The 27,618-nt window shown below is 37.6% G+C and overlaps 1 protein-coding gene and 2 long non-coding RNA genes across 18 annotated transcripts in view; 1 reads left to right on the top strand and 2 right to left on the bottom strand.

Moving 5' to 3' along the window:
• The window catches only part of LOC122887795, a 118,714-nt gene extending 98,246 nt beyond the window's left edge, over window positions 1-20,468 (top strand). For both annotated transcript variants that reach the window (XR_006380612.1, XR_006380610.1), the window contains 3 exons: window positions 11,126-11,257; window positions 14,088-14,206; window positions 19,809-20,468. This is a non-coding gene — a long non-coding RNA (uncharacterized LOC122887795). The remainder of the gene's footprint in view (window positions 1-11,125; window positions 11,258-14,087; window positions 14,207-19,808) is intronic.
• On the bottom strand, window positions 445-15,337 carry LOC122887800. Of its 2 annotated transcripts, none has more exons than XR_006380613.1 (3): window positions 14,525-15,337; window positions 3,240-3,362; window positions 445-847 (listed from the first exon to the last, which is right to left on the bottom strand). It is a non-coding gene; the product is annotated as an uncharacterized LOC122887800 (long non-coding RNA). The 2 variants fall into 2 exon arrangements; XR_006380616.1 differs by having other exon boundaries at window positions 3,240-3,359.
• ptprt (protein tyrosine phosphatase receptor type T) overlaps window positions 15,861-27,618 on the bottom strand; it is a 341,042-nt gene continuing 329,284 nt past the window's right edge. For all 14 annotated transcript variants that reach the window (XM_044221198.1, XM_044221225.1, XM_044221272.1 and 11 more), the window contains 2 exons: window positions 20,554-20,689; window positions 15,861-19,341 (listed from right to left, as the gene is read on the bottom strand). In XM_044221198.1, coding sequence (XP_044077133.1) covers window positions 19,288-19,341; window positions 20,554-20,689 — 190 coding nt within the window. In that variant the 3' untranslated portion in view covers window positions 15,861-19,287. The remainder of the gene's footprint in view (window positions 19,342-20,553; window positions 20,690-27,618) is intronic.

The following is a 27,618-nucleotide window of genomic DNA, read 5'->3' as shown; positions in this document are numbered from 1 at the left end:
TTACTGCTTGCACTCTTATCTCTCTCTGTCTTTCTCTCTTGCTGTCTAAATCTATATAGTGTAGTCTGGTGTCTGGTAAAATCTCTTTTTTTTGGAACAAAATCACCATGACTTGATTTGAGCAAACCAGCTTATTATAGTGTTGCAGCTGTTTCACTTCATTTTACACAATTTCGCCCTGTTCATTTTTTCTTCCTGTCTTCCTCTTACCCTATTTTCTCCTCTGGGACAAATATTTCTCTCTCTCTCTCTCTCTCTCACTCACTCACTCACTCACTCACTCACTCACTCACTCACACACACACACACACACACACACACACACACACACACACACACACACACACACACACACACACACACACACTCACACACACACACACACAGATGCCTGTTAAAGATGGAAGCAGTCACCCTGAAGAAAATAACAGTAAGCTTCTGTGATACTCTTTGTCTTTATTTTCTATTTCGTTCCCTTGCTCTCACTCAGATCCAGTCTCATCAGAATGATTTGCCATCTAGTTTGAAATTTTGAAACAAGGGCAGAGCATTTGATTAGGTTTGTCTGATATAAAATTCCCTCTAAAGTGATGGCTGTGCTGAGCGTCGCTTTTCTCCAGCTGCTTCGGAGTAGAGTCTGAGTCATTTTGTCTGGTATTCTCCAAGTTGTTTGAGGAGACAAAATGCTCCTCGGCGCGTTAACAGGCCCTCTGATGTTTGGTTCCTCCTGCTGCACTCATTGCTCTGTAGTGAGCATACGCTTTGTGCTTTTTTTTCCGCCTCTGGGTGTGTGTGGAAGAAGTTACGATGATACCGTTTTGTTTGTGTGTGTATTTGAGGTCTAAACCTACAAGAAAAATTAAATGATAGTTATTTCCTTTTGTTGCTTTCACATGCCATGACCATTCTCAAGTTATAGTAGTTAATTGCAAATAAGGTTAAGCTGTTTGCATGAGAAACTTTAAGGTGGAGAATCTGGTCAAAAAAATAATAACAGCCCACGCCAATCTTAAAATTAACTATTCCAGTTTTGGAAAATTGACTCAATAGTCAACTCGCCAGGTTAAAAATCAAAGGTCATAGAGAACAATAACCTCTTCAGTAGATTGTTCCCTTTGGTGCTCCATGTTAACCCCTTAACTGTGTGCTAACATCATACAGAGTTGAGAACAACAGACGTGCACACAAACAAATAGTTTTTATATATCAAGGACTTTATGGGTAAGGCAACTAACAAACACAAACTTTCTATATTCTTTCACACTACTGAATCTATGTTTGCAGAGATGGTAAAAGACTGTTTACAAGATGTTTACATGTTGCAATGATCAATGAATATAATTAAAATCAATGTTTATCTCTCTCTTCCTCTACCTCTTTTCCTTCCTGTGTTCTCATCTCCAGTTTTAACAATGTTCAAAAGATCAGGGTTATATTAAATGCTAGATCTTATTGCTTCTTGTTTTTTTGCGTGTGTGCATACGCACAAACGTAGGTATGCACACATTCTCATGCATGTTGAAACACACACCAGCACACACAGGAGGTTTCTGCTAGTTCCACTTGCTTGGAAGTTTTTTGCTCAGATCAAAAAATACATCACGACAGCTGACAATGAGAGAGAGAGTAACAAAGACAAAATGAGAGAGTAACAAAGACAAAATGAGAGAGTAACAAAGACAAAAGGAGCATCTTTGCTCCTGCTTGTCTTTATTTCTCTTTGCTCTAGTGTAATAATTGCATTAATAAGTCATTGTGACATAAATTGTGAGACTTAAATATTTTTGCCATACACAAACATTGTGCAACACCAGGCCTGATTTGGAGGTAAATCTATTGGATTCCTTTGCAACACTCATTTTGAGGAGTGTTCTTCCTGATCAAATGGAGCTCAGGCTTTCAGAGTTTTTGAAATGACATATGGGATAAGGAGAGCGGTGGGAAGCAGATGGAAAAATCACCTCCAGTGTGTTTATCCATTCAGTAAAAGAATGGATAAACACGCTTTCTGAACCTCATTGCGACAGGAAACACTGGGGTTTATGATGAAATTGTTCTCAAGAAACACTTTCACCACCAACACCACTGGTGTGACACAGAGGTCTCCTTTGTTTATAATTATGTCACTTTATGACAGTACACTTGACAGGGATATGTTGATCGTTCAAAAATGCTACATGTAACGCCTTTTAAAGGTGGCAAATCAACCCTTTAACTGATTCATCAGAGAAGTGTAAAGAAAAGGAATCATCTGAAAACACAACTGAAAATGAAAAATGGAGCATTTTAGCCTTATCAATCAATTGTTGGCGATGAAACAAAAACTTGAGACTAGTTTGGCTGGAAGAGTGTGCATATCCTGGCAATAGAGGTCAAACTGGCACATTGTTTTGGTTGCAGAGCAGCAACTTTGCCTTCACAACCAGGCCACTTTGGCTTTGTTTCCCCTATACTGGCGTCTCAGTGTCTCTCATGTTTCTCCATTGCTCTTGTTCTGCTTGTCTTCATACCATAAATCTTTTTTTTTTTTTTAACTTCCCACAGTTCTCTTTCTTTCTTCCTTTCACTCCATCTCAGTCTCTTAACCCCCACTCCTCACATACAGATACTCCTGTGCACAGAAACACACACACTGTCTTTCTAAGCCGCAATTACCATAGAAGGATTCCTCCATAGGCTAATATGCTCCGGTAAGCTTGGCGAGTCAAAGTAAGCACTCTGAAATTAGTGTTGGAGGAGTCAGTCACACACATCTACAGCACACAAAGGCTTCCCTTACAGTTCCTTGCCACCGAATAACTCTGTCTGCATGTGCCCTGTGATACTGAGCTCCTTAATAGGAGTCAATTTCTCTGCCCAAAGCCCTATCGAGAAGCTCCATATTCAGACATTTTGCCTGAATAATAATCGTCACTGCTGTCAGCTTCTAACAATGCAGATATCGATAGAGTGAAGACAATTTAGCTGATTTGAGTGAAACTAATAGTATAACTACTATTCACCATACCAGCAGTTTTACTATAACTTAATTAAGATAAAGTGGCAATCCTAGACTCTGGGGGCCCCAGGCAAAGAAGCCCATTGAGCACCCCACCCCAAGCCCTGAAAGCATTTCCTGGCTCATGGGGAACCTCAGTGGTGTTTCTATAGCAGTTTCTTGGAGGAGAGTAATAGTGTTCACTTGTCTCTACTGGCCACTGGCGAGGCTAATATTATGAAAGGGCTTGGATAAGGCCTACCTTTTGTAGGCGCAATGGCATGATGGGGAGGCAGCAGGGTGTCTCATCACGTTCATCTTGTGCTGTATGCGCTCCCTCATCGTCTACAGCATATCGTGGTTGTGTGGAAGTTGAACTGAACTGCTGAAATGAATGCACAGAGGGAGAGAGAGAGAGAGAGAGAGAGAGAGAGAGAGAGAGAGAGATGCCACAACCTGAGGGACAATGAGTGACCTTGAGACACACACACACACTTATATTCATTTTTTTTAATCCAGAGTTTATTTTTTCTATTTCTAAGTTATGTTTTACATATATATGTATATGTATTTATTTCTAACAGCAAAATCACAATTCTTCTGTTTATGTACTTTTTTATTGTTGTTGTTTTTATTTCACACTTGCTTTGGCAATGTAAACATCTGTTTCCCATGCAAATAAAGCCCCTTTGAATTCAAGAGAGAGAGACAGAGAGAGAGAGAATATGTAATAATATGTATCCTGAGTTTATCCATCAACCTGATCCTCAGACACTGCCCTATCTATGTGGGGATAAAAGTCAGTGTGCAGTATTAGCTGAACAATATGTTGACTGTCATACACTAAGAGAAACAAGCTCTGTATTTTGTTTCTGTATGAGTCGTTACATCTGTAAAACTTTTACAGCTGCACATGTTATTCTATTTACTGGACTTATTCCTTCCATACATTATGGACAACTTTTCTGTCCTGTATGGTCATGAGTTGAATTGATTTATTTAATTTTTTATTTACATAGCGCCAATTCATAACAGAAGTTGTCTCACTGCACTTTTCATATAGAGCAGGTCTAGACCGTACTCTTTATAATATTATTTACAGAGACCCGACTATGCAATTGGCGACAGTGGCTCCCTTTTAACAGGCAGAAACCTCGAGCAGAACCAGGCTCTGGGTGGGCGGCCATCTGCCTCAACCGGTTGGGTTGAGAGAGCAGGAGGAAAGATAACATACAGTAGCGCAAAGCAAATTCCACATACAGATTTAAAATAATAGTAATGGTAATAATATTAATAAAAATAATAATAGTAATAATAATGATAGCAATAATGGGGGCAGTAGGTGGCCTGCAAGGAGGAGAGAGGAGCTCAGCGCATCATGGTGAATCTCCCGGCAGTCTAGGCCTATAGCAGCATAACTAAGGGGTGGTTCAGGACTCACCCAAGCCAGCCCTAACTATAAGCTTTATCAAACAGGAAAGTCTTAAGCCTATTCTTAAATGTGGAGATGGTGTCTGCCTCCTGAACCCAAACTGGGATCTGATTCCACAGGAGAGGAGCTTGATAGCTGAAGGCTCTGGCTCCCATTCTACTTTTGGAGACTCTAGAAACCACAAGTAACCCTGCATCCTGAGAGCACAGTGTTCTAGTCGAGTAATACAGTACTATGAGCTCTTTAAAGAGTAACTAAACCCCCAAAGCACTTTTTTCAGCTGAGTATATGGGTATTTAGTAGTGTTGTTGATGGATTCAGATCCAAATATTGACATTTTAGTTCAAACTATTTGAATTACACATATTGTTTTATACATATGCATAGTAACTGCCCTCTACAGGTTGAAACCCAGCTGTTGCAATTGAATTTTCCTATTGGCTGATCTGGAGGCAGGTGACATATATGGTGCCATCTTTCGTCACCAAACACCTGCCTCTGCCTGAATATTAAGGGCTATGTAGGTAGGTGAGGTAAATTGAATTTAATTGCTAACTAATTCCTTTAGCCAGTAAGCCCTGGCTTACTGGCCACTTACAGTCAGTGTCAGAAGTGGCAGAAAGTGATTTTTGAGTGTAAATTGAGAAAATACTAGCGCAATTGACCTATATTGGGCTCCACAACAAGGTAATTGAATGGCAAATAAGTAGAAAATAAATGTTTTAAGAAATGTTGCAACAAGCTGGGACTCATCAGAACAGTAATTCTTAATGAGATGAACTGACATGTAGCTACCTAGTTAATGTCGTCAACACATTTGCAGGCTGCACAGTATAAAGTAAAATCAATCTAATCATGGTGTATTTATTTATCATAATAATATCCACTTACCACTGTCCTGGTGTCGTTTTTCATCCTCTGTGTTTTTTTCTTTCGTTTTTGGTGACCAGAAATGGATGCTTGTTTCATTGTGATGCGCTGACGGTTATAACTAATGTTCGTTGTAATTGACAGTAGCTGACTGTCAGTCTTTTTCTTCTTATTATTATTCATTTCTGGCAGGCTTTTCCATTTCTTTTCCCAGTTTTTTGGGGGGGGAGCCCAAACATTTGCCTGGTTTGCCTTTACTTTTTCTACATCTATGACTCATGCAGAGTTTCTCAGCCTCCGGGTCAGTTACACTCGCCTTTACAACAGCAAAATCTGTCAGTGGAATTGTTTGTGATCAGTAGAATCGCAGAGTCCAAGTAAATTTGTGCTTTGCTTTTGTGTCGAAATTATGATGTTGATTAATTGCAAACTATGTTGATATTGCTTACCTTTGAGGGAACAGAGAGCTGAGAGTCCAAAAAGGAGGAAATTATCAAATATGTCGCACCATCTGATTTCATATTGCCCTGCTCTGCCTGAGAATAAATTGCTCGGCAGAGGGGATGTGTATGGTTTGCAGTCATTTGTGTATGTTCTCCTGAAATTAACTGTTTTGTCCAGTTAATGACAGAGCTAGCTCGCTTGCTAGTATTGCAGACAACTGTTCCTCTCCTGCCCACACACTAGCGACAATCAACACCATGTCACCAAGCTTCCAGCACCCAAATATTTTGTGCAGACTGATGAATGATTTTCGCTGGACAACTGTTTTGTTGATAACTGGCATTCAACCTGCTGGACGTGGACAGCCTTCACCCTACTGGAATAGGCACGGCTATTTTATCTCGGAATATAGACAGGTGTTTACGTCAAGTTTGACATTAATGACTTAGCGCTCGGCAGGTTGCAGGTGATAGCTTGACTAGTGACTAGCTTAGCTGATATGTCCAGCCAGGGAAATCATCATAGTGCAGATAGCATCAGTCTGATATTCTGGTTTACAACATCATGTGTTTGTTTTGCACCTGGCATTTCCTCAGAGCTCTAACTGGACTTATGTTTATCATCAGCTCTGGTAGCTCTAAGTAACTGGCGATACTTCTACTTGACAGAAAAGAGTATACATGTCTTTATTTTCCAGAATATTTCCACGCATGTGTATCTCCTGCTTTCCTACATAGCATGATTAATTTTTTAAAAACACAGAATCAACTCGAGAAAGGAAGTTGTGATATGACGTGCTGAGGGCGGCCCTGCTAGTATGTTTTTGTCTTTTTTTTTTTTTTTAAACACCATCCACGTCCCTTGCTCTTTAATTTTACAGCATTTAGTGGCAATTTCCTCCTGGGCTTTTCTCCTTTTAATGCACTCCCTCTCAGTTCTACCTCTTCTCGTTCTCTCGTTCTTCTGTGCTGTCCATTTTTTCTCCACACTGCTCAGCCACACGCACTCAGAATCAGAATCTCGACGATAAATAAGTGTTTGATTTGCCACTGTTCGTTTCAGTTTCTTTTACTTTTCTTTTTTGTTAACATTAACGTGAGTTACAACATATGTATGTTCTCCTCACTTCTGTCCTTTTGAAATGATGAACATTTGATGAATTTGGGTAAAAGAAGCATTTGTGCCTGTGTGTGACTCTGTGTTGATTTAAGTGTGTGAAGGTATCAGTTGGTATGTGTGTTTGTGTGTGTTTCCGAGGCAAATCAATTTAAAATGATGCAGGCTGACAGAGGAGAGAATGGAGAAAGAATCTTTAGAAAAATGACTTCAGGGTGGAGTGAACCTGTGAACCCTCAGCATGAAAGCAGGGGTGGAGGAGGGCAATGAACAATCAGGCTCAGAGTGGAGTAAGGTCACATTTAATCATCCGTTTGCAGATTTGCCTGCCGACTCGTCTCGCATTCATGAAACTAACTGAGCTGAGCAGCTACAGCTAACCTCTGCTTTGTTAATGACTGGCTTTATTTGCACTCCTCATGTTATCACGTCGGAAAGATCAATATTACCAGATACAATCTTTTTAGACTGTCTAGATTAAACATTACATGTGACTGACCATGTGCAATCATGCCTTTTTAGTGATCATATATACGTAGACCTTTAAATAAGAGTGGAATTACAAAATAAGTTACAGATTTATCTTTTTTACTAATTTTCGGACTAAATACAACTTGTCCAACATGGTGTTTATGGTCTATTTGACAGGATGTAGTTGTAAGGAAATATAAGTATCGGGGGAAAAAAACAAACACCACACATTTATACATTTTCAGCTTGAATTTGACAGATGGCTAATTAAATGAGTATTTTTCTGCTCCTGTTTGTAGCTGTTTCCAGGGCTTTGAGATGCACATATAAATGGTCACCTTAATGAAGTTAAAAATGAGAGGGATGCTGAGAATAATAATCCGTGAAATACAGATCCTTTGGGATGTCATTTTTCAACAAGTCTCCTGTTGTCTTCAACAACTGAGATGTCATATTTTCTTGACTTTTCCAATCTCCAAAAAGTTTTTGTTGATTTCTTTTGTTCTGTCTATGGTAATTATGCACATCTAATCACTCTATGTAACTTCTGATAGCTGAAAAGGCAATAAATTAAAATTTCTTGGCAATAAATTGTGAAACATTTAGACTGCCTACATCTGCAAAACACTTTGCACAGCCTATATTGTGACAATCATTTCCTGGTGTTTATTTTGACTATATTTCTGTTTTAATTAACTGCCATCCTGGAGGGGGGAAAAATATCTGCACCAGCTTTTGTGTTCTTTCATATCCAGATCCAGTGTAATGGGAGTATGGAGTCAAACCACTGTGTCTGCAATTTAATTACTGTTATTCTGTTAACAAGCTCATTGTAATGTTGGATGGCTGGAGGCAGCATAAAGATAAAGTGGAGGTCAAGTAAAGAATATTTACAAATCACTTTAAACAGTCAGATTCATGTTAATGCATTTTACAAAGGAATAATTACAAAATATTTTTTCACTCGATTTGAAAGAGTGTACTGTTATGAAAATGTCACAAAACAGTCAGATGCCTCGTTGTAGGAATTTGAATTCTTTAATATCCATGTATAGCAATTTTAGTATTATTTTAGGTATGCCACCCCATTATCTAAAACTATGATTGGCTATCAGAGGCGGGACCTTAGTTCGAACCAACTGCTTGACGATTAAACCAGACTTTCATTAGTACGTGCAGTCTTAAACCTGAATGGCAGCAATGCACCGGAGTAGCACCTAGCCTGCCAAAAACAAATGTTAAAAATACAGTACCAGTCAATTAATCTGTTTACATTCAAGTGACAAAACTCTCCGGAGGCCATAGTAATTATGACATCGGGAGCAGAGGAGGAAATCAGGTAACGTTATTATAGAGCCACAAAAGAGGTCGGGGTGGGTAGGTGGGTGGGTGGGTGTGTCAACCATGTCGACTCTAACACAGGAGACTGCTGTTCGTTTCCCATTTTCTTCTGACAGTCAACAATGGTTTCTTTCAACCATGATGCGGACGGTCCCCTAACCTTAACGAAGTAGTAAGTTTAACCCAAACCCCGTTTTTTGCTATTTTCGTCTTTTTTTTTCTCTCTCCTCCTGCAGTTCCAGTTCATCTCTTTCATTCATTGTCATGCCCTCTACTCCCCCATTGCACTCCCCTCTTGCTGTCCTCACTTCCCCTCTCTTTTTAACTGCCTTTGGAGATTTTTAAAGGCTAGTCAGCAAGACTATGCTCTCTCTACTTTAACTTCATTACGTCCAATTAGGTGCCTTGTCCTTCAGTAGAGTTCAGAGTGGTGCATAGGTGTGGGACACAGCGGCTGCCTTGAGTTTGGAATTAAAAGAAAATAGCTTTATTTCTCGTTTCTTTATAGGCCTCTTTTATTTGCTACTGTGTATTATTTTATTTTGTTATCGTCACAATGCTGCATTTTATGCAGCCAATTTCTCCAGTCAACCAAATATCTACATTAAATGCTGTTCAATTTGATTCACTTGATGTAGCAGTTTTTTCAGTGTCATACATGAACTTTGTATAATTGTACAGCATAGTTGTTACCCTGCACCCAAAATAAATTGTGTATTATTAAAGAAATACATATACTAAATAAAAATGTCAAACTCAGGTTGGTTTACTAAATATTATAATCTCTATTTATGCTCTCATTTTGGCCATTTAGGTTTTGCGCTGGCAAAATGAAAGAAAATCTGTGCTACTAGTGTTGGGGAAATGCAGTGCGTAGTTTTTGCATGTTCATGTGCAGCAAAATACTGGATGGGGGAAAATAAATTTTGACCCTCATCATGAACATGTATTGCTATGACAATGAAAACTACTTTAATGACAATGAATTACAGCTTATTTACAGATGAATGTAAAGTTCAGTTTATGAGAGCCAACACCACAAAGCCAAAGCACAAGCTAGCAGCCCAGTAATGAAACAACACGAGTTTTCACATAATTAGTCTTACTGCTGTCTCTCTGTGGCCTACTGCTTGAATTTCTGTTATTTTCTGGGATTTTGCTGCTCACAGCAGGTCCATCACATTATAATCAAAGCAGCCAATCGTGTACTCATTATTTATATTTAAACTCAAATTAGTGATCCAAATGTTTATTATACTCTAACATGTGTGAGAGTTAAAAAAAAAAAACACACCAAAATCTCCCTTTATTCACAAATTAATTTTCAACCACCTTTTGGTTGAGCTGACATTCAACTCAAGCCTGTCCTCCTCTTAAAAAAAACAGTTTTGAATATGTGCATTGGTTTCTTCAAAATGTTGATTTCAGTAGCAGAGAACTTTATATTGTGCACCTTTGATTAAATTAAATGAAATCTTAAATGTCCCTGCATCAGGCAGTTACTTAAAATGAACTCAGCTGTGGCTGCTACTTATAAAGTATGCTCAGCATTATAACTAAATTGAAAACCAGCAGTGATGTAAACCTTTGCGGCTGCATCATTAATAAGTAGTAGGCTTATTAATTCTTCAGTCTCCAGCCTTCCAACCCAAAACGAGGATCTTTGTGATGGGTATTTTAAAATGAACCCTCCATTTGCAGATATTTTATATTTTTATCCCTAATCTTTATTTCCCCTCAAAATCAGTAGGGACCACAGCTGAATTTACCTGTTCAGTTTGTTTTATAAACTGTTTGACTCTTAATGTGTTAGTAAATTCAAGATGCACATTTGTCACAAAGTGTTTTACACTAAAATTCCATTCAAAAGATACATCAAACAATGTATGAAAACGGCAAATGTAGAAGACAGTATAGATTGTTCCAGTCTGAAGAAAATGCTGGGACTGATGAATTCTTCAATTTTAACCAACAGGTCAGGAGGTGAAATAGTATTCCCTCTAAATAACATACCTGCTCTAATTTGCCATAATTTGTGCTCATGGAACCACTGCTTTCAACTTTTATTTAGTTTGTTTATAACCCACTGGGCTGTAGCCATGGCGAGACTGTAATTTGCAAAAATCTTTTAAGATGAAATGATTGAGCCAGTTAGTAGAAAAGAACTTCTTGCAAAATACCCACCATTTCACTTATTTCACCATTTCAAGTATTCACTTAAGTCTTATATTGCACAGGATTTTATATCACTGACACTAGGCACTGTTTCAAGCCTGTGTTTTGTTCCGAGACAAATCTTTGCACTAGGCCTCACTGCTCCTTTTAGCCCCATGTACCAAATGTAGTGAAAACAACAAAAGCTTTTTAGGCTTGTACCACTACAGAGGCACTGCGGCATCTCAGAACTCATCCATTCTATTCGGCAGTGTAGGTGAGATTTCCCATATGTCTTCATTTTGTGTCCAACTCCGCAGAAACACAGCAGAAGTGAATGTGCGTGGAGCTGATGGATTGCACCCTGAGTCATGCATGACTTAGCATCTCGTTTGTTTCCCCCGCTAGCATAGACGGTGGAACAACGGCAGGATTTACACAGACACAAAAAGGTAAATGAGCTGACTGTTTCTGTTGAGGTCACAGCTTTTTTTTGGAGGTTTGTATATCTTTTTATATCAGTAGTAACACATGTGCATCATTTTCATGCCAGTGTTTTTGTACAAGTATCATGCAGAAAAGGTGAAATACTCTTTAATCCCACTAAACATTTTGAAAAAGAAATATTTCGGTCTATATTTTAAAAGGCATCTGTATTTATAAAAGGCAACAGAAAAGTCAAATAGATCCAGTTAGTCAATTGTGTCTGATTTTCCAACAAATGTACCAACAAAACCTAAAATCGTATTTGCCAAGACAACTGAGGCCAAATGCATAAAACTCTGTCGGTTCACGACTAAACTGTGCGTACGCACAAACAGAAAAATGCATACGCATTTTCATCAAGTGTATAAAGCCGTGCGTGGACACAATCTAAATCAGAGTCCGATTTCCACTCCCTGCATATCACTGCTCCTGCCTGTTCCACTCATAACACCTGACAAAAAAATATCTGTGAGGTTCTCCACCAGTGTCAAAAGATTAACCACAGCTGTGGCTATTTATAGCACCCATATCATTAATACATCACATGTATCTGTAAACCATCATCTGCAGTGGTATCTCTATCATCATGATTAAACATGAGAAGGACATGAAAATGTCATTAACACTCATTTATACATCTGGTTCCTGGCTCCAAAACAAATGAATATTGGCTGCTATTTTGTTAGAAAAGTCCTAAATAAAGCACATTCCCCAATTAATTTCAATGAAGCTGGTATCTGCGCTGCTTTGGAATTATATATGGTTACTACGCTTCTGTGTGGTGGAGTACTGTAAAACTTACAAAGTGACACTTTTCTGGTATAATATGGAACAGCTTGTCAAGGCTGGTTGGTTTTCAAGCCATTCCTAGTAAATGGTGTCCACAAAGTGGATTTAAATCAGAGCCAGCATACTGGAAAATATTTGACAACATGTTTTTGTTTTCACCATGGGTTTATTAGGAGAGCTAACATTTTTTTCCCCACTGGCCAACCATGGTATAGCAACATAAAGGAAACAAAATATCCCATCCACAGACCACCATTATAAAAGACATTTGAACATCTTTTGACAAGACACCTTGAATGGCACACACGGTCTGTTATTACTCTCTGAAACAGGAGTTTTCAAACCATTAAGGTTTGCTATTCAAAAACTTCACTCAGCTCAGAAAAGTTTACATTTGTGTCATCTCACTGTAAAAGCACAGTTCAGCAAGGACGAGGATGAAAGTGCCTGTCATGGGCCAAACAATCCCAAAGCCATCCAAGAAAGAAAACTTTTGTTTGGCATGCACTGAAATGCATGTTTAAATGAATGGGATCATAACACTGCATGGTTATTGCAGGAGAAAGCATTTAAAGCATCAAATGGACCTTTAGCCATCAGTCGATGCAGTAAAATGCAATGTATGAATCAGATTTTCTGAAATCAGTGTATATGAGGCACATGGAGATGCATAGGATCTGCTGTGGACACCAAATAACCTTGTTACAAATTTTCCGGGAGAAAATATATTAATAACCCTGTTAGAGTGAAAAAAATACATAACTGTTCCACTGTGAACCCCTCCTTCTCCCCCCAGATAATGACATTTCAGTGGGAGCAAATGAAATGGGCCAATTTTCAAATTCATTACAAACTCAGTTCTGAAAAGGAATGAAAAAGTAGGAAACAGAAAGAGAGAAAGGAAAGAATAAGACAAATGATAAACATTGACATTGGCTTTGTATCTGTATGGTTTGTGTGTATCTGTGAGAGAATGTTTGTTTCATATATGCATGCCTTGTCTGTGCCTTAAGGTGTGTACATGGATGCTTCGTGTGCTTTTTGTCTGCCTCTGTGTGTATGTAGATACATGCTTTCTGAAAATTTTTGTGTGATGTGTGTGTCAGTGCGTTATGTGTGCTTTGGGCATGCCTTTTTTTTGACGTGTGTGTGTGCGTGCGTGCATCAACTCAGCCCAAAGCCAAGCTGACAGACAGCTTCCCTCTGAGGAGCCCCTTAGTGTTTCTGATTGATCGTCATAATGCCAAGGTACAGGCCCTGTCCTTGGTGCCTATGCTAATTGCAGGCTCATGCATATTTATGAGCTCCTTGGGAATCAACCAGCTAAATAAAGGATGAGGCCGTTGGCTTGGAGCTGCGTTCACCACTGACTGATTGATTAGAAAGAGAAAAAAAGAAAAGAAAAAAAAAAAACTGCCTATAAAGACCGGTGTTTTTTTATTTTTTCATTCTCTTCAGCTCAGTGATCATAATGGGAGCTTGTGACTTGTAGAAGAGCAAACAAAAAGCGGAGGTCTCAAGATTAAATGGAGTTAACAAATATAAAAATTTGATATTTAATAAAGAAATAACTCATCAGCACTACATGATGAATCCCTGGAGCACATCTATGAATTGTTTTGTCCATAGTAATCTAAACACCCTTGCCTGTAATGAAAGGAGACCATTCCTTTGTTGTTTATATCCCTACACTTTTTGAATAGTTTACTCTCACTAGAAGATCATCTAATTCACAATAGATATTTTTCAGACTTACTTGCTCTATACTCCCTGCATTTCACAATTTCTGTTTTGTTATCAGTTTTAATTCTATTTTGTTGTTCTTTTGTCTGTTACTACCCTGCCTGTTTGATATTTTGTGTTTGTGTGATTGCTTTTAATGTGAGGAACTTTTGTAATTTTTTTTGAAAAGTGCTATATAAATATATATAATTTCTTACGTGCTACATTCTGTACTTAAACTGTAAGAGAGTTTACATATTTATTGATTTCCTTTTTCTATTTTAGCTGACAAATCATTTGTCTCATCCTGTGTCACCTTTCTACTCCTGCTTTGTGCTGGAATCCATGGTGGAAACCTATCCAGGGATGTCTGCCCTTTAGCCATGATGCTAGCTAACAACAAGGTCAGCAACAACAATGTAGACCTCAAAACATAAAAAACCCACAAAACAAATACACAAAAAAACCTCTCATGTACAGTGTACGTCATATTGCTGTGTGCCAATTGCTTGCACTAGCAGAAGGGTACAGAGGTGGGTTTACTGTTTTTGTTATGTTACATCTTTGCGGACTGAAAAAGAAGCACTTCATGGACTTGTACCTAATCACAGTTCAAGCCTGGTAAGAGGGAACACGAGGGATTGGGCCTAATTGCAGACACAGAGGCAGAAGCAGAGCTGGTGCAGTGCAATGGTTTAATAAAAGAAAGTACAAATACTTACAGGGGTGGTCAGGCAGGCAGGGATCAAAACCAACCGGCAGTCCAAACACAGGCAAACAAATCCAATAGGAGCAGGCAGAAAATCCCATGTCCAAATACAGGCAAGCACAAGGAAAGATGGCTGGAACGCAAGGCACATGAACCAAGACGAACTGACACAGAACAAAGGAAGTACACAGACTTAAATACACTCAGGTGAGGGGAGTAAACGAGACACAGGTGATACTAAATCAGGGCGACGCAGATAATCAAATGTGGTGGGAAAAGCAAACAAAGATGGGAAGTAAAACTACACAAGACACATGAGGCAGCGCACTACAGAATAAAACAGAAAATAACAAAACCCAAGACCCAAAACCATGACAGTACCAGATCATGATCGGGTCTGAAGAATCACTGTACCAGATCTTGTTTGATTCTAAAGCCTGAGACTGTAAGACTGTTCAAAGCTGTGCTAGACAGTATCACATTGGGCCTTAAGGCAGTAAGAAGTGTTAACTTTTGGGAGTTTTTAGAGAGAGAGAGATTTTGCCTCAGTATCCATAACACCAGTATTTCAAGTGGGAAAATAAGAGCAAGTTTAAAAATTGGTGCTTAAGCCAAGGTATGCGATCTGCATGTTATATACAAAGAACAACACTTGAAGGTTCAGCGAAGGCTTTAGTAGAATCTAAAAGTGATATTACAGATTGCAACCATTTGAATACCACTCGCCTCACCCTCCCCTTCCAAGCGTGTAGGAGAAACTACAGTGGCAGCGAAACTCGTGAAAAACGTGAATGACCCTCTACTTTAGTGCCAGTGTTTGGTTTGTCTGTTCTGGGCTACTGTAGAAACATGGCGGTGCAACACTGCGACCACCATGGAAGGGGACCCGCTCCCTATGTAGATAAAAAATGGTTTATTCTAAGGTAATGAAAACACAACCATTCTTATTTACAGGTGATTATACACTAATGAAAACATACTTGTAAATATTATATTCAATTCAATTGGGATTTATTGGCATGGGAAACAGATGTTAACATTGCCAATGCATGTGTGAAATAAAAACAAACAATAAATGTGCTATTAGAATATATACAGATAAGTAAGATAATAATATAATAATAATGATAAAAAATATTGACTTGCAGTTAAAAATACAAATATAAGTAAGTGAAAACTACATAAACATATTCCATATTCCATTTCTGCCAATAGCGGCTCCTAAATGTTACACACTGGTCCTTTAAGAGCTATAGGATCACAGGTATATTTTCTCATGTCATCCCTCAGATAAATGCAGAAAATTTGAATTCATAATTAGAGGCTGTAAAGAGAGAGATGAGATCACATTCAAGATTTTGGTCCCTTTATTTCATGTAACCACATTTCAAACAACTAAACAACCAATGGTAATGGCATCACCAGATCTAAACAACACTTTGCAAGACAAATAATCATCAGAATAATAATTATACAAAAGAAATTTACAAATTCAGGCCAAAAAAATGTCAAAGAAAACAAACAAAATATATAATACAGATGAACGACCATGAACCAAGCCAATAAAATAAAGCCGTAGTGGGAATAAAAATGATAAACATTTCTGGCATTCACATTGTCTTCAATACAACACTCTTACTGTCTTTGTCTTGATATGTCCATTTAGAAGCCTGACTGGACTCCAGCAAACAAAAATAACATAAGCGCAGACTGAACAGTTTGCCACAACATTTTGCCACAAGTATGCCAGTTCTGGTCAAGAGCATTGACACCTACGAGCAAACTTTGCTAACTAAACAAATGTTCACCAGACCTTCACCTTTGTGAAATGTGAAGTTTCATTCCAAACTGGGTAATCAATTGTCTCAAAATACTGACAGCTGTTGGTATGAATGGACGGCTGACATACAAGTAAATCACATTATGGGTTACAATTAGTTTTTTTTAAGCTATTGGCTTACAAAATTACTTTTGTCATTAGTTTCAATGATTCTTCTAAAACAGATCTGATATTTGAAAATGAAGCCCTTAATCTGGTGTCATGTTCTTTTATCGGCCATATTACCTCAGCCTACACTTTCACTATGCTTTAGTCCCCAAAAGTGCCCAAGAATCCCTAAATATTATCGCAGTTCTTTTGACTCAAAACAGTTCAGAGGGTGCTAAAACAAAAACAGGAAGTGCATCTTTCAAATTAGCTTGTTGTCTTCCTCACATCTTCAAATGGGCAACAGAGAAAGTAAAACATTAAAAGACAAAAGTCTGATCAGATGAGGAGATAATGGGAAGCTGAGGTCAGCGTCACATCCTGTATAATTCTCATTAACTCCCACTCTCCAACACATGTCCTTTTGAGCTGCAGTGGCAACTGAACTGTCAGCCATGTTGACCTTCTTCCACCCTGGGGTCAACCATCAACTGAGATAATAATAATTTCCTATTAGACTGAGGAGTGAGTTTGTCAAATGAATTTTTAAACCTGCACACCTCAATGGGCTTAGAAAAAAGCAAATTTGTTTGAGGCTTTGTTTACAGAGGAAAAGTAAATGTGACCTGTCTCTTTGCCTTTGTGTTGTAATTTTAATGATAGATGGCAGGCTCGGAAAACGGTCTAATCCCCAAGCTTCTTTTTCACTGAAATGTATCCAGAATGCATTACATGAAACATACTATGGCTTATGGATCTGATCTAAATCAAGGAAACTTAACAAATCTATCTTTTTAATCACCGTGGGTAAACTTTACACTGCAGTCTTTCATGTCCAATTCTGATTTGCAACTAATTTCAGAATTTCTTTGAATGATCATATTTTAGAGACTAACGCTTGTCTAATACTAATATATAATGGGAAAAACAATGTGCGCAAAGATGTCATGTTTCCCTGTATGTATTTTGCATTGCAAATACACAATTTTCATAGCCTAGGTTAAGTCCAAATATTCAAAACCAACTTTATAAATATACAAGCTACACTGTATTTATTGATTGCTTTTAATAATTTCAGTCTATTTCAGTTAATAATTTATCCCAGTTTGTTCATTGTCTTTTCAGCAGTTTCAAGTCAAAGCAAGTATTCAAAACCACATAAACCAACTGGACAAAAAAAATAAATAAATAAATAAAAAATAGAACAAGTAGAATACATTTTGTTTAGTTTTTCATCTGGAATGACCGTATGGATGTCTTCATTTTCATCAAGTACATATGTGAGTGCAGTTCATGCCACATAAGAGATGCAGGGTGACCTGGTTGTTTGAAAAAGTGTCCTGTACCCAGAGCATCACAAGTTCAAACCAAACAGCCATGTTCTTTCTAAAAGTCTCCTTAAGGATACAACTTAATCTGCTTCCTCATTGTAGGTCACTCTGAATGTGGGCGTCAGCTAAATGTACAATATGCAAAAATATAAACATGTCAGTTTGTAGTAAGGTGACATAAGACTTTTTTCCAAACCATAATCACAGAGTTGCTGAAAATGACACTGACACAGCTTTTTAGAGTGATAGTGTTTTGAAATGATAACCTTTATTTGTAATGTGTCTGGTGCATGTTGTTTGTCTGTTTGTTTGACTGTGGTTGTCTTATCTTATTTACAGTAAGGGTGGATGCACACTATAAGACTTTGACCAGATTGACTTTACATAAAGCCATCCAAAAACATTTATGAAACTTTTTTTTTCTTACAACCCCGATTAAAAAAACAAAACAAAACAAAACAAAAAAACCTGGAACAGAGATAACAACAACAACAAGATTTGGTCTTTTTTTCTTTTGTCTGTTTAGTGCTGTGGCATGCCACTTCTTCCTGTTTTAACAGTATTTGCAACCGTTTTTTCCCCCAGTAAAAGCAAAACTGTTTGTCAAAAGAAAGCCATAAATGACTTTGCTTTGATGCAGTATGAAGGAAAAGAAGCCATACTAAGAATTTTTGTAACCAATTACTGAATTACAAGTATCATTAGCATTTAAATGTGACGCATGTCAAGAGGCCCTAGCTGCAAGGAAATTCATCAGCTTGTGATTTCAAAGAAAAATGCCAGAAATATTAACACGGTTTTTGCTTTGATCCAGCTAAGTGAATCATCAATAACAACATCCACATTTCAGCTAAACTCAACCAAACAAGTTTCATTACTTTCTATAAATACTCAGGGTGGATAAATATTGGAGTCCAAAATGCAGAGTCAAGGCATCACTTGAACCTCAGCTAAATGTGAATGTTCCCAAAAAATCTTCGAGTGTGCATCCAGTCTTAAGAGGGAGACAACATTCAAGGCGTAGAATATATCTAAAAAGTTAATACTGTACAATAGTCACATCACAGCCCAGCAGAGAGGACAGAGAGAGAGAAGGAAAAAGTTGCGTTTTTTTAAACATCTGATTTTGTTTTTCAACACATCATTTTTTCTTTTTTCTTTGTACAAGCATGTAAAGTCCCCAGTCTCGCTGAAGCGATAACACACATGAAAATCACCAGTGTGTATGTTTGACACTTTTTTCCCCTCTTCTGTACAGGTTGTGTGTGTGTTGTCACAGGCACACACATAGATAGATACACACACACACACACACAAACACACACACACACTCAAATATGCAAGCACCCAAGCATGCCCTCTCACACACTCAAACACACACACACAGGCACACATGCTTACAGGTTGGGTTCGGGTCAACACAAAGCAGTTTTGCACTTTGTGTATCCCAGTGTTGCGTTGAGAATGACAGGCAGCTTCAACGGCGAATCAGAAAAGAGAATTTCAGCTCACAGCCAATCAGAAGGAGCTGAGCGCCTCTAGCGCCACTTCATAGCAGAACTTATACTGTTCCTGTGAACAGAATGAAAAGCAAAGTTAAGTCATCTGCAAAATTATTTCTTAATTGTTATACATTGCCAAGCAAATAAGTACCTTTATTTAATTTCTAACAAAATCTTTAAATTTAACTTTCCCTGAGCACCAGCTAAAGTTGGGAAAAAGTTGCTCTACCTTAATTCAATACAAATGTATTCATCCTTGTAAAGGCCACCCAGATCAACAGATATATATACACACAGTGGAAAGGAAAGAAAGAAAAATACTTTGAATATAAAGAAAAAACATTCAAAGGCTATAAGCTTAAAAAGCTTGAAAAATATGTGTGGAATTGGTGATAAATAAATTAACAAATAACTATAAATCTTTAATCAACAATCTAAAATGACACACAAGGTAATGAGGCCGTACAAAAGCATAAAAAAAGAGGAATTGAGAAGGCGGGCTTGCTTGTTAAACTTTCGCTATCCTTTGTTTTCCAGATCTGATAGAGCTGTACGATAACTGTAGGATGTGAACTGCAGAACTTTACCACCCCTACCTCCATATCCTTACTTACATGACTGATTACATAAAGGATGCACTACTTCCTGCATTGACAGTGAACACTGACTTCTGACCGAACTTTGGCATTGGATGTACAGTAAATATGAAAACAAGGCTGGCACATGCATAGTTATGTATTAACATATAAGGTCTAGGCAATACGATTTAAAGTCTAAATCACAAATAATTGTCACCTTTATCTCTAATTATATATGGTAACTTTTTAATGCATCAGTACGTGAGATTTTCTTTCTCGTGCTTGCTTTATTTTTAAAAGTTTGTCTAGATTTTTCCAGTATGAACATTTAGAGATTGGACTGGACTTCTGGCTAAATGTTTGGTTGAATGTCTTGTTAGATGTCACTGGTTATTGTCTGTTCTCACTCTAGTATTTATTTATTGAAAAGTCGGTAAGAGATTCACAATGTTGGAAATGCAATAAATTTGGTCAGTTTTCCAGCCCTAGTATGTATGTTGTTATGTCTGTATATCTATGTAGGTAAGCAAGTAGATATTTACTGTATGTATGAAGTGTGTGTACAGTATGTGTCCGATGAAAGTTAATACTTCTATGTGAAATTAAATCATAAGACCTCCTTAAGAGTTTTCATTATCAAAACCACCTGCATACTGATCATCTCCCAATAAAAATGTGTGTGTGTGTGTGTTGTGAGTCCTCACCATAGTCTCCACCATATTAGTCTTGTTGTTCCTCAGTGTTTTGACGGTGTGGAAAACATCCACAATGTTCTGCTGCTGGATCATCTCATTGATGCTGCAGATGGCACAGAACGTTCCAGAACGCCCTCCACCGGTACTGCAGGAGGAGGAAGGAGGGGAAGAGTGGGAAGGAGGAAGGACACAAGATCTTCAGCATCAAACAACAACATTGTCATCCTGGAAACCTAGGTGTGTAAGCCAAAATGCATGCTGATCATAGAAAGAAAAAATAAGAACTGGAGAGCATGAGAGTTGAATCAAAGACAGAAAATGGTATAATTAAGAAAGAGAAAGAGAATGTAAAAAAATGTCTTTCAGACCAGCTGCTTTGACTAGCTGCTTTAAAGTCAGAGATGTTCACTTCCCTCTTTTACAGAACAGCAGGACTTGCCTTTTCCCTTTTATCACCCTGGGAGCCCTGCTTTTTAAAATGTGTTTATCATGGAATTCAATGTTTCCTTTCAGGCATTTCTCTTTTCCTCAGAGTTACTGTCCTGCCTCTGCTTTGTTGCAGCTGCTGTGTTGAGGTTGATTGTGTCAGCCTTTCAAAAATGCTCTTGAAACCTATGAACCCCAAACTGAGAAAACTTTCAATGGGTTTTAATTCAACTTAATAAAACAGGTTACAAGAGGAGCAAGATTTGTTTCTTTGTTGTGATTGCATTTCAAGCATAGGCCCATGTTTGTGTGTAGGAGGAATAGTTTTCTGTTTAGAAAAGGCAACATTTTTAGGTTTAAGGGTATGGGAAAAGGTTAGAGTGGAGTCTGTACTCCCAAGACCAACAACTGCATCGGCCATTTTCGAAAATGCCCAAAAAATGACATGTTTACGTTCAAGTGACAAAAAAGTGGGCTGGGCCGGCCATCGCCATCTTGGCAGCGTGTCACTCGGCCCAACTCCCAGATAACCACAATGGGCAAAGAGGTGGATCGTGGGTGGAGCCCGAGGTGCCTGGGTGCTGAAACATGCCCACCTAGCTCGAAGTCACCAAGCTAGCTAAGGCTAAGAAGCTAGCCGGCTAACCCTGTGGTATGCGGTTGACAGTCCGCGGTTGGTACCCAGTCGTCATCCCAGCTTACTCTTGAGGTAAATTAATCTGAAACTATACAACAAAACCTGAAATAATGATTTGTCTGTTCTTGAGATTATACTACACAAGATTTAAATTGCATCAATGTTTTTGAAATATATAATTATGGAAATTTGCAACACTAGATTTTGCCTAAACTTGCAGAAATTTGGCCAGTGTTACCGTGAATTAGCATAATGTTTACTTAATACATGTCTATGTAATAACGTTACTTTTAATAAGTTAACGTTAATAAGTTAATGTTAAGTTACTGACATCTGATTGCATAGTCATAATTATTAGTGCCGCTTTTCTTAGCCTATTAAGGAATTATACCAAACAAGAAAATCTGCAGTTCGATTCTCAGTGCGGAATGTGTCGGTGCATAACGGCTTACAGATAGATTGTAAATCCCCACACCGCTATTTTGGTTTGTGCACTGCCACCGACAGCACTGTGCGAAATATGACTGTTGAGATTGAGAAAGAAAGGCACTTTGTTACATATTTGTTACAAGATGTTTATTTCTTTCAGTCCAGCTGATTTTACATTGTCTGTCTTCAAAGGTTTGTTTATGTGTGTGTGTTTATAAGATATTAGGCAAAATAGTAAAGATTTGTCAAACTTCAGGTTTGTCAAAAAAACAGGTTCAAGTGAGTTAGCTTTATGGCTGTTTTTGTAAAATGTCAATATTCTGATTGGTTGATTGCATTTTAATCTATTTTGAAATACACACAAACCTGTTAGTCCTACATAGGGAATGGTGAGTATTAACATGCTGACCATAAATCACCACCTGTCCTAAAACTGTATTGCTTTGAGGCATTTCATAAAAACAAATGATTTATTTGATATTAAGAATCTACTTAAGATTCCAAGAAGAAATTCTAATACAAACAATAAGCCTTTTTTTCTCTTACCATGTATGGGTGAAATATTACAAAAGCTGTACCACAAAGAGAGAATAATACACAAAGCCTAACTATGTTTGTAAGAGAGGGATTAAGGTTCTCGGAAATGCAAATCACTGTACAGAGTACATACACGTTCCGGAAAGTCAAATTTGAGATATTATAAGACTTTTTTAATGCTACCCAAAGTGAAACAAGTACAACAATAAAAGTTGAGAAAAGGCTAAATGAGACAAAGAATGACAGGACGTGACAGAGTGAACATGCAGTACAAAGAAACCTGTCACTGCATGGAGCAAAAGAATATGAGGTCTACTAATGGATTTAAGACATTTGAATAGATTTATTCACCTTAAATTTTAGAGTTTTTTTAGACTTCATACAGAGGATACCTTGATGTAATGGACAAAAATGCAGTTATACAAACATATTTGTGTGTATACATTGTGTGTTTACTGGCTATGTGGTCCATTCACCAGTCAGCATTCAGACCACCTACCATGAAAAGGGCTCCAGACTTTCTTGTCTCACCTGGTTCCAGCTGAATTCCTTCAGTATTCAGACTGAATAAAACATTCAGCTACTGCGAGGTTGAGTGGCAGCCATCACAAAAATCACCCACTGCCTGCCTACTCTCGCATTAGCAATTCCAGGACCGGCCACAGTTTGCTCTCCAATCAGGATATCTTAGACGGTGTCAGATTAGTGGTCAATTTTCCGGATTTTATTAACTTTCTTATTCTTGCTGAAGGCCTATAATTTAATGCTTTCAAGAGTGGTAAAGAAGGTTAAAACAAACAATAGAAAATATTTGTTATTTATAAAACTTTTAGTGAAGGTTAGTTTCATTCTTTTGACAAGCTTTTACAGTGAATCAGGAATTTAAATGCATGCCATAATATGCTTAACACCCACAAGCTAATTCAGTATCACACTGAAGTGTATTTATACTTATAGCTCCTCTTTTTTTGTGGAGGTAAAACAGATTTCTCTCACATTTTCATAGCTTATATAATGTCCAGTTTTTAATAACTTTCTTATTCTTGCTTAAGGCCTATAATTGAATCCTTTCAAAAATGGCAAAGAAGGTTAAAAAAAACAATAGAAAATATTTGGCATTCATAGAATTTGCTACTAGACCAATGATTGAAAACCTTTTTCCCTCAGAAGCCCTTCAAACACAGTGATACCTCTACCTCATGAACTAATAATTTTCAGGTTTTATTAATAAAAAAAAAAAATGTCATGTGTAAATCTATTTTGGAATGGGACACAGTACCTCAGGTATTCATTACACTGGGTTTGGATATTAATATTTGAGACTAAAATTTAAAATGCAAAAGTATTCCTTATGCACTTCTTTTCTGGCTTCATGTTAGTTTCAGTTTTTTTAGATGCTGGCTTCAGTGTCAAAAGATAATTTCTAGGTAAGGGCAAAAAATGAGAGCAAATACATTTTACATCAGTGCTGTCAGATACATCCTAGGGCTAAAATACATTAAACCTAATTACTGAAGAACAACCAGCAAACCAAATAAAATCAAGACAGGTCAAGACTCAAGTGGTACTGAGGTACTGATGGTCAAAGCAACTGAATAACTTTCACAAATTGTATGTTTGGTAGCTTATTAACCTCAGTATCAAACAATAAGCCCTTTCATTCATAACAAGTACCAGCTCACTGGAAAAGAAACTGCCACAAGCATGCAACTGAAGCCACCGAAAATTTCATTTGCAAGTGAAAAGTATTTATTTCCTTTAATGGCTGGTGTAAGTTGTGGCAGTCCATGCTGGTGCTTTTGGTTTAGTACTTGGTTAGTGGTGATAAAAGGCAAACTGCAATCGACATGTTCCTTTATAAAAAGCAGGGAAATATCATTTTTTTGTGAAATGACCAAAAACTCTTCATGTGTATGAGGTGTTAAGTTTGTGGCAACAGCATGAACTGGATATACTATTTTCTTCTGTCTGTCACTTGAAAAGTTCAGCAAATTTAAGTTAAAGTAAAATTTCCGATTATCACAACTTCTTATCTTCATAGGTTTGGTCATCGTTTATGTCAGTTAACATAACATTGCACTCAATAAAATAATTCCTTAACATGGGAACATCGCTAAAAAGAAGTTCAATAAGGCAAGAAACATGAGACACTAATACAGGTTTCAATAAACAAACCTCCAGGTTAGCCAACAATTATTAACCAAATGTTAACAGCCAAATTATTACCCAAACTATCTTTCGTAAACATCCATTACAATTTTACAGATTTACATCCTGATTTATCCTACCATACTTGCTGTAGTTTTGAACAGTTTTCCTGTGCAATGATGGATTTTTACCAACATTAAGGGCGTGCTCACTTGCTCTATGCTTAACACCCCCAAGCTAATTCAGTGTCACGCTGCAATTTCAGAACTAAATCCTGTGCACTAAAGATCTAGACAAAACAATTTGGCAGTCAATGTAGCTGGTTACTTTGTGAGAGAGATGTTTGATGTTTGATTCAAGTTGTTTATGAAATACTTGGAACCACATTTTTTCAGATATGAACTGCTACATGTTGTGAATACTTTAGGAATCTGCAGGGACAAGACAACACAAAATATTTGTTATTTTCCTCTATCTAAAATACATATCTATATACTTTTAAATAAATACAGCACAGACACATTGATGTGTTAAGTGTGCTGCTCCTCACAATTCTCTAACAGGTTCCCCCAGTGTGATTTGCTGAAAATGAGACATGTGCTCAGCATTAAAGACCCATCAGACTCCAACCTCCAGGACAAAATAATCAATTTTCACCAGCTACTGATTGAACCATCATGTTTCTCCTTATCTCTGGTATTACTGAGTCTGTGAAATCAATAGCTGGGGCTGATTAGCCAGTGTAGCTGACTTTAGCCAGAAGCGGAGAAAGCTTGCAACCCCGTCACTCACAGTTACTGCGGTTGAGCGTAACAGTCAGGGTAGCAGGTCGGGTAGGGTAGGGCGATTACAACCAAAGAATTTCGCTCCCAAATAACTGTTTTTTACCTTTATTTATCTGCCAGTATTTGCATTTCACATCATTTTCATTTTCTTGTAAAACAACAGATGCACATATAAGAAGTTAAGCCCATGAAATCAGTAGTTATCGGTATTGATTTGACCTAGGTGTCAAAGAGATATGTATCTCTGTCACTATCTATATTCCTATAAGACACTAGGGGTTTAACCATTGATTCTGTGTATAAGCATTAATAGTTCACATTAAGATCCACCAGTCATGTTATTTTTTAGCTAGCAGCACTGATACTGGCTCCTACTGTTTCTTTCAGTGACAAACTATTTAGGCCTTGCAGCTAAAAATGCAAATGATTTCATTAAAAAATATGTAAAAAAATTACTACTATGAACATAAAGTGACTTGATCATATGCATCGTAGAAAAGGTTTCAGTCGTAGTCATCTGGACACTGTTTTCAGAATCAAGACGTTTCGGCTCCCATCCGGAAGTCATTCTTAATTGTGAAAAAATTGGACGGGAACTGGGAATTTAAGCTAATCTGAGTTACATAAGCCCTGCCCTCAGGAGGGAATCTGCCTGAGTATCTGTTAATAGCTAGTTTCACCTGAAACTGACCTAATAGTTTCAAGATGGCCCAGTGATCAGTAATCAGGCCTATTGTTCTCTGGCTGCATCTACTTCATCACTGTTAAGTGATGGGAGCCGAAACGTCTTGATTCTGAAAACAGTGTCCAGATGACTACGACTGAAACCTTTTCTACGATAGAACACTCCTGGACGAATGAGGGACTACACCGTCTTGATCATATGCAGCATAAAAATCTAAGGTATAAACTGCATATTTATAAATAATTTAGAATTATTTAAGTTATTATTTTATTGTTACTGTTATTATTACTGTTATTATTATTTTTTGCTATTCTTTGAGTTTACATTAGACACAAGTGGTTTTAACCATAACAGCTTGTATTTAAAACTCTCTCTCTTTCACACAGAGATAAAAACAAAACCTCAGCGCAGCTAGAAAAAAAAAAACAAATCAATGCCAATTCTGATTGGTCCAATGAGCTGTGACAGAGGAAGCTGATTGGATGAGCACCAGTGATGTGCTTGAGGCAATGTTTGAGTGTGTGTGTGTTCTTGTTAGCGAAGTTCCCTGTAATCTCTCGTCTATAGATTTTACAGCCTCTGTTTCCCTCCCTCATTATCAGCTTCATTTGTTCTGCTCAGACAGGAACTGTATGGAGCTGAGCAGTGTTTGTGTACAAACACAGTCATATACATGCGTGTGTGTAATCACTATTATTTAGGTTTTTTTTCCTATTACTATCACTAATACTACTCAGGACACCACTATTGACGTTGTACCTAACTTTTACTGTTGCTGCTCCTGTAACATTTTACTCCTGTTATAACCCACTACCATATACAGTTATATAATATATATCTCAGAACAAAAACTGATAAAGAACCTAAATTTATCGAAGCTGACAGCGACTTGTGTGACTTGAAGCTCCATGTTGCAGACTGAGGTTACCATATCTAAAACAGATAAAACGGGAGAATAACAAATGTATTTGAAGCTTAATAAGGGAATGCAACGTCCACTCGTATGCTATCAAAACCACCACATTGTTGTAATTCAGTTGTATGTATTGCCAACAATTGTTACCAGCAAAATTGTGATACTGCTGTGCTTGCATGAAATCAATACATTCACAAACATTGCATTTTGGTATAAAATGTGTATAAAATCAAAAGTGCTCAACCAAGTTTCACTATAATCCATTTACTTTATGTACGTATATGGTAACTCTACCAATGCCTTATAGCTTAAAATTGAGCCGGATATAATGTAAAGACTTACATATGCAGGTCTTGGTGTGTGGGCGATCTATAATGTATCATCCAAGACTACTACAGAACAACAGAGACATAAGGTCTAACTCTTAAATTAATGTGATAATCTCTGTGCAATTTGTGGATTGTAGGCTTAGAAAAGGCACATCTTAACTCAGTTTTAGACATGAGCCAGG

This window comes from Siniperca chuatsi, linkage group LG2 (genome assembly GCF_020085105.1).
Source record: "Siniperca chuatsi isolate FFG_IHB_CAS linkage group LG2, ASM2008510v1, whole genome shotgun sequence".
Classification (NCBI taxonomy): Eukaryota; Metazoa; Chordata; class Actinopteri; order Centrarchiformes; family Sinipercidae; genus Siniperca; species Siniperca chuatsi.
This window is presented reverse-complemented; position numbering and strand designations above follow the sequence as displayed.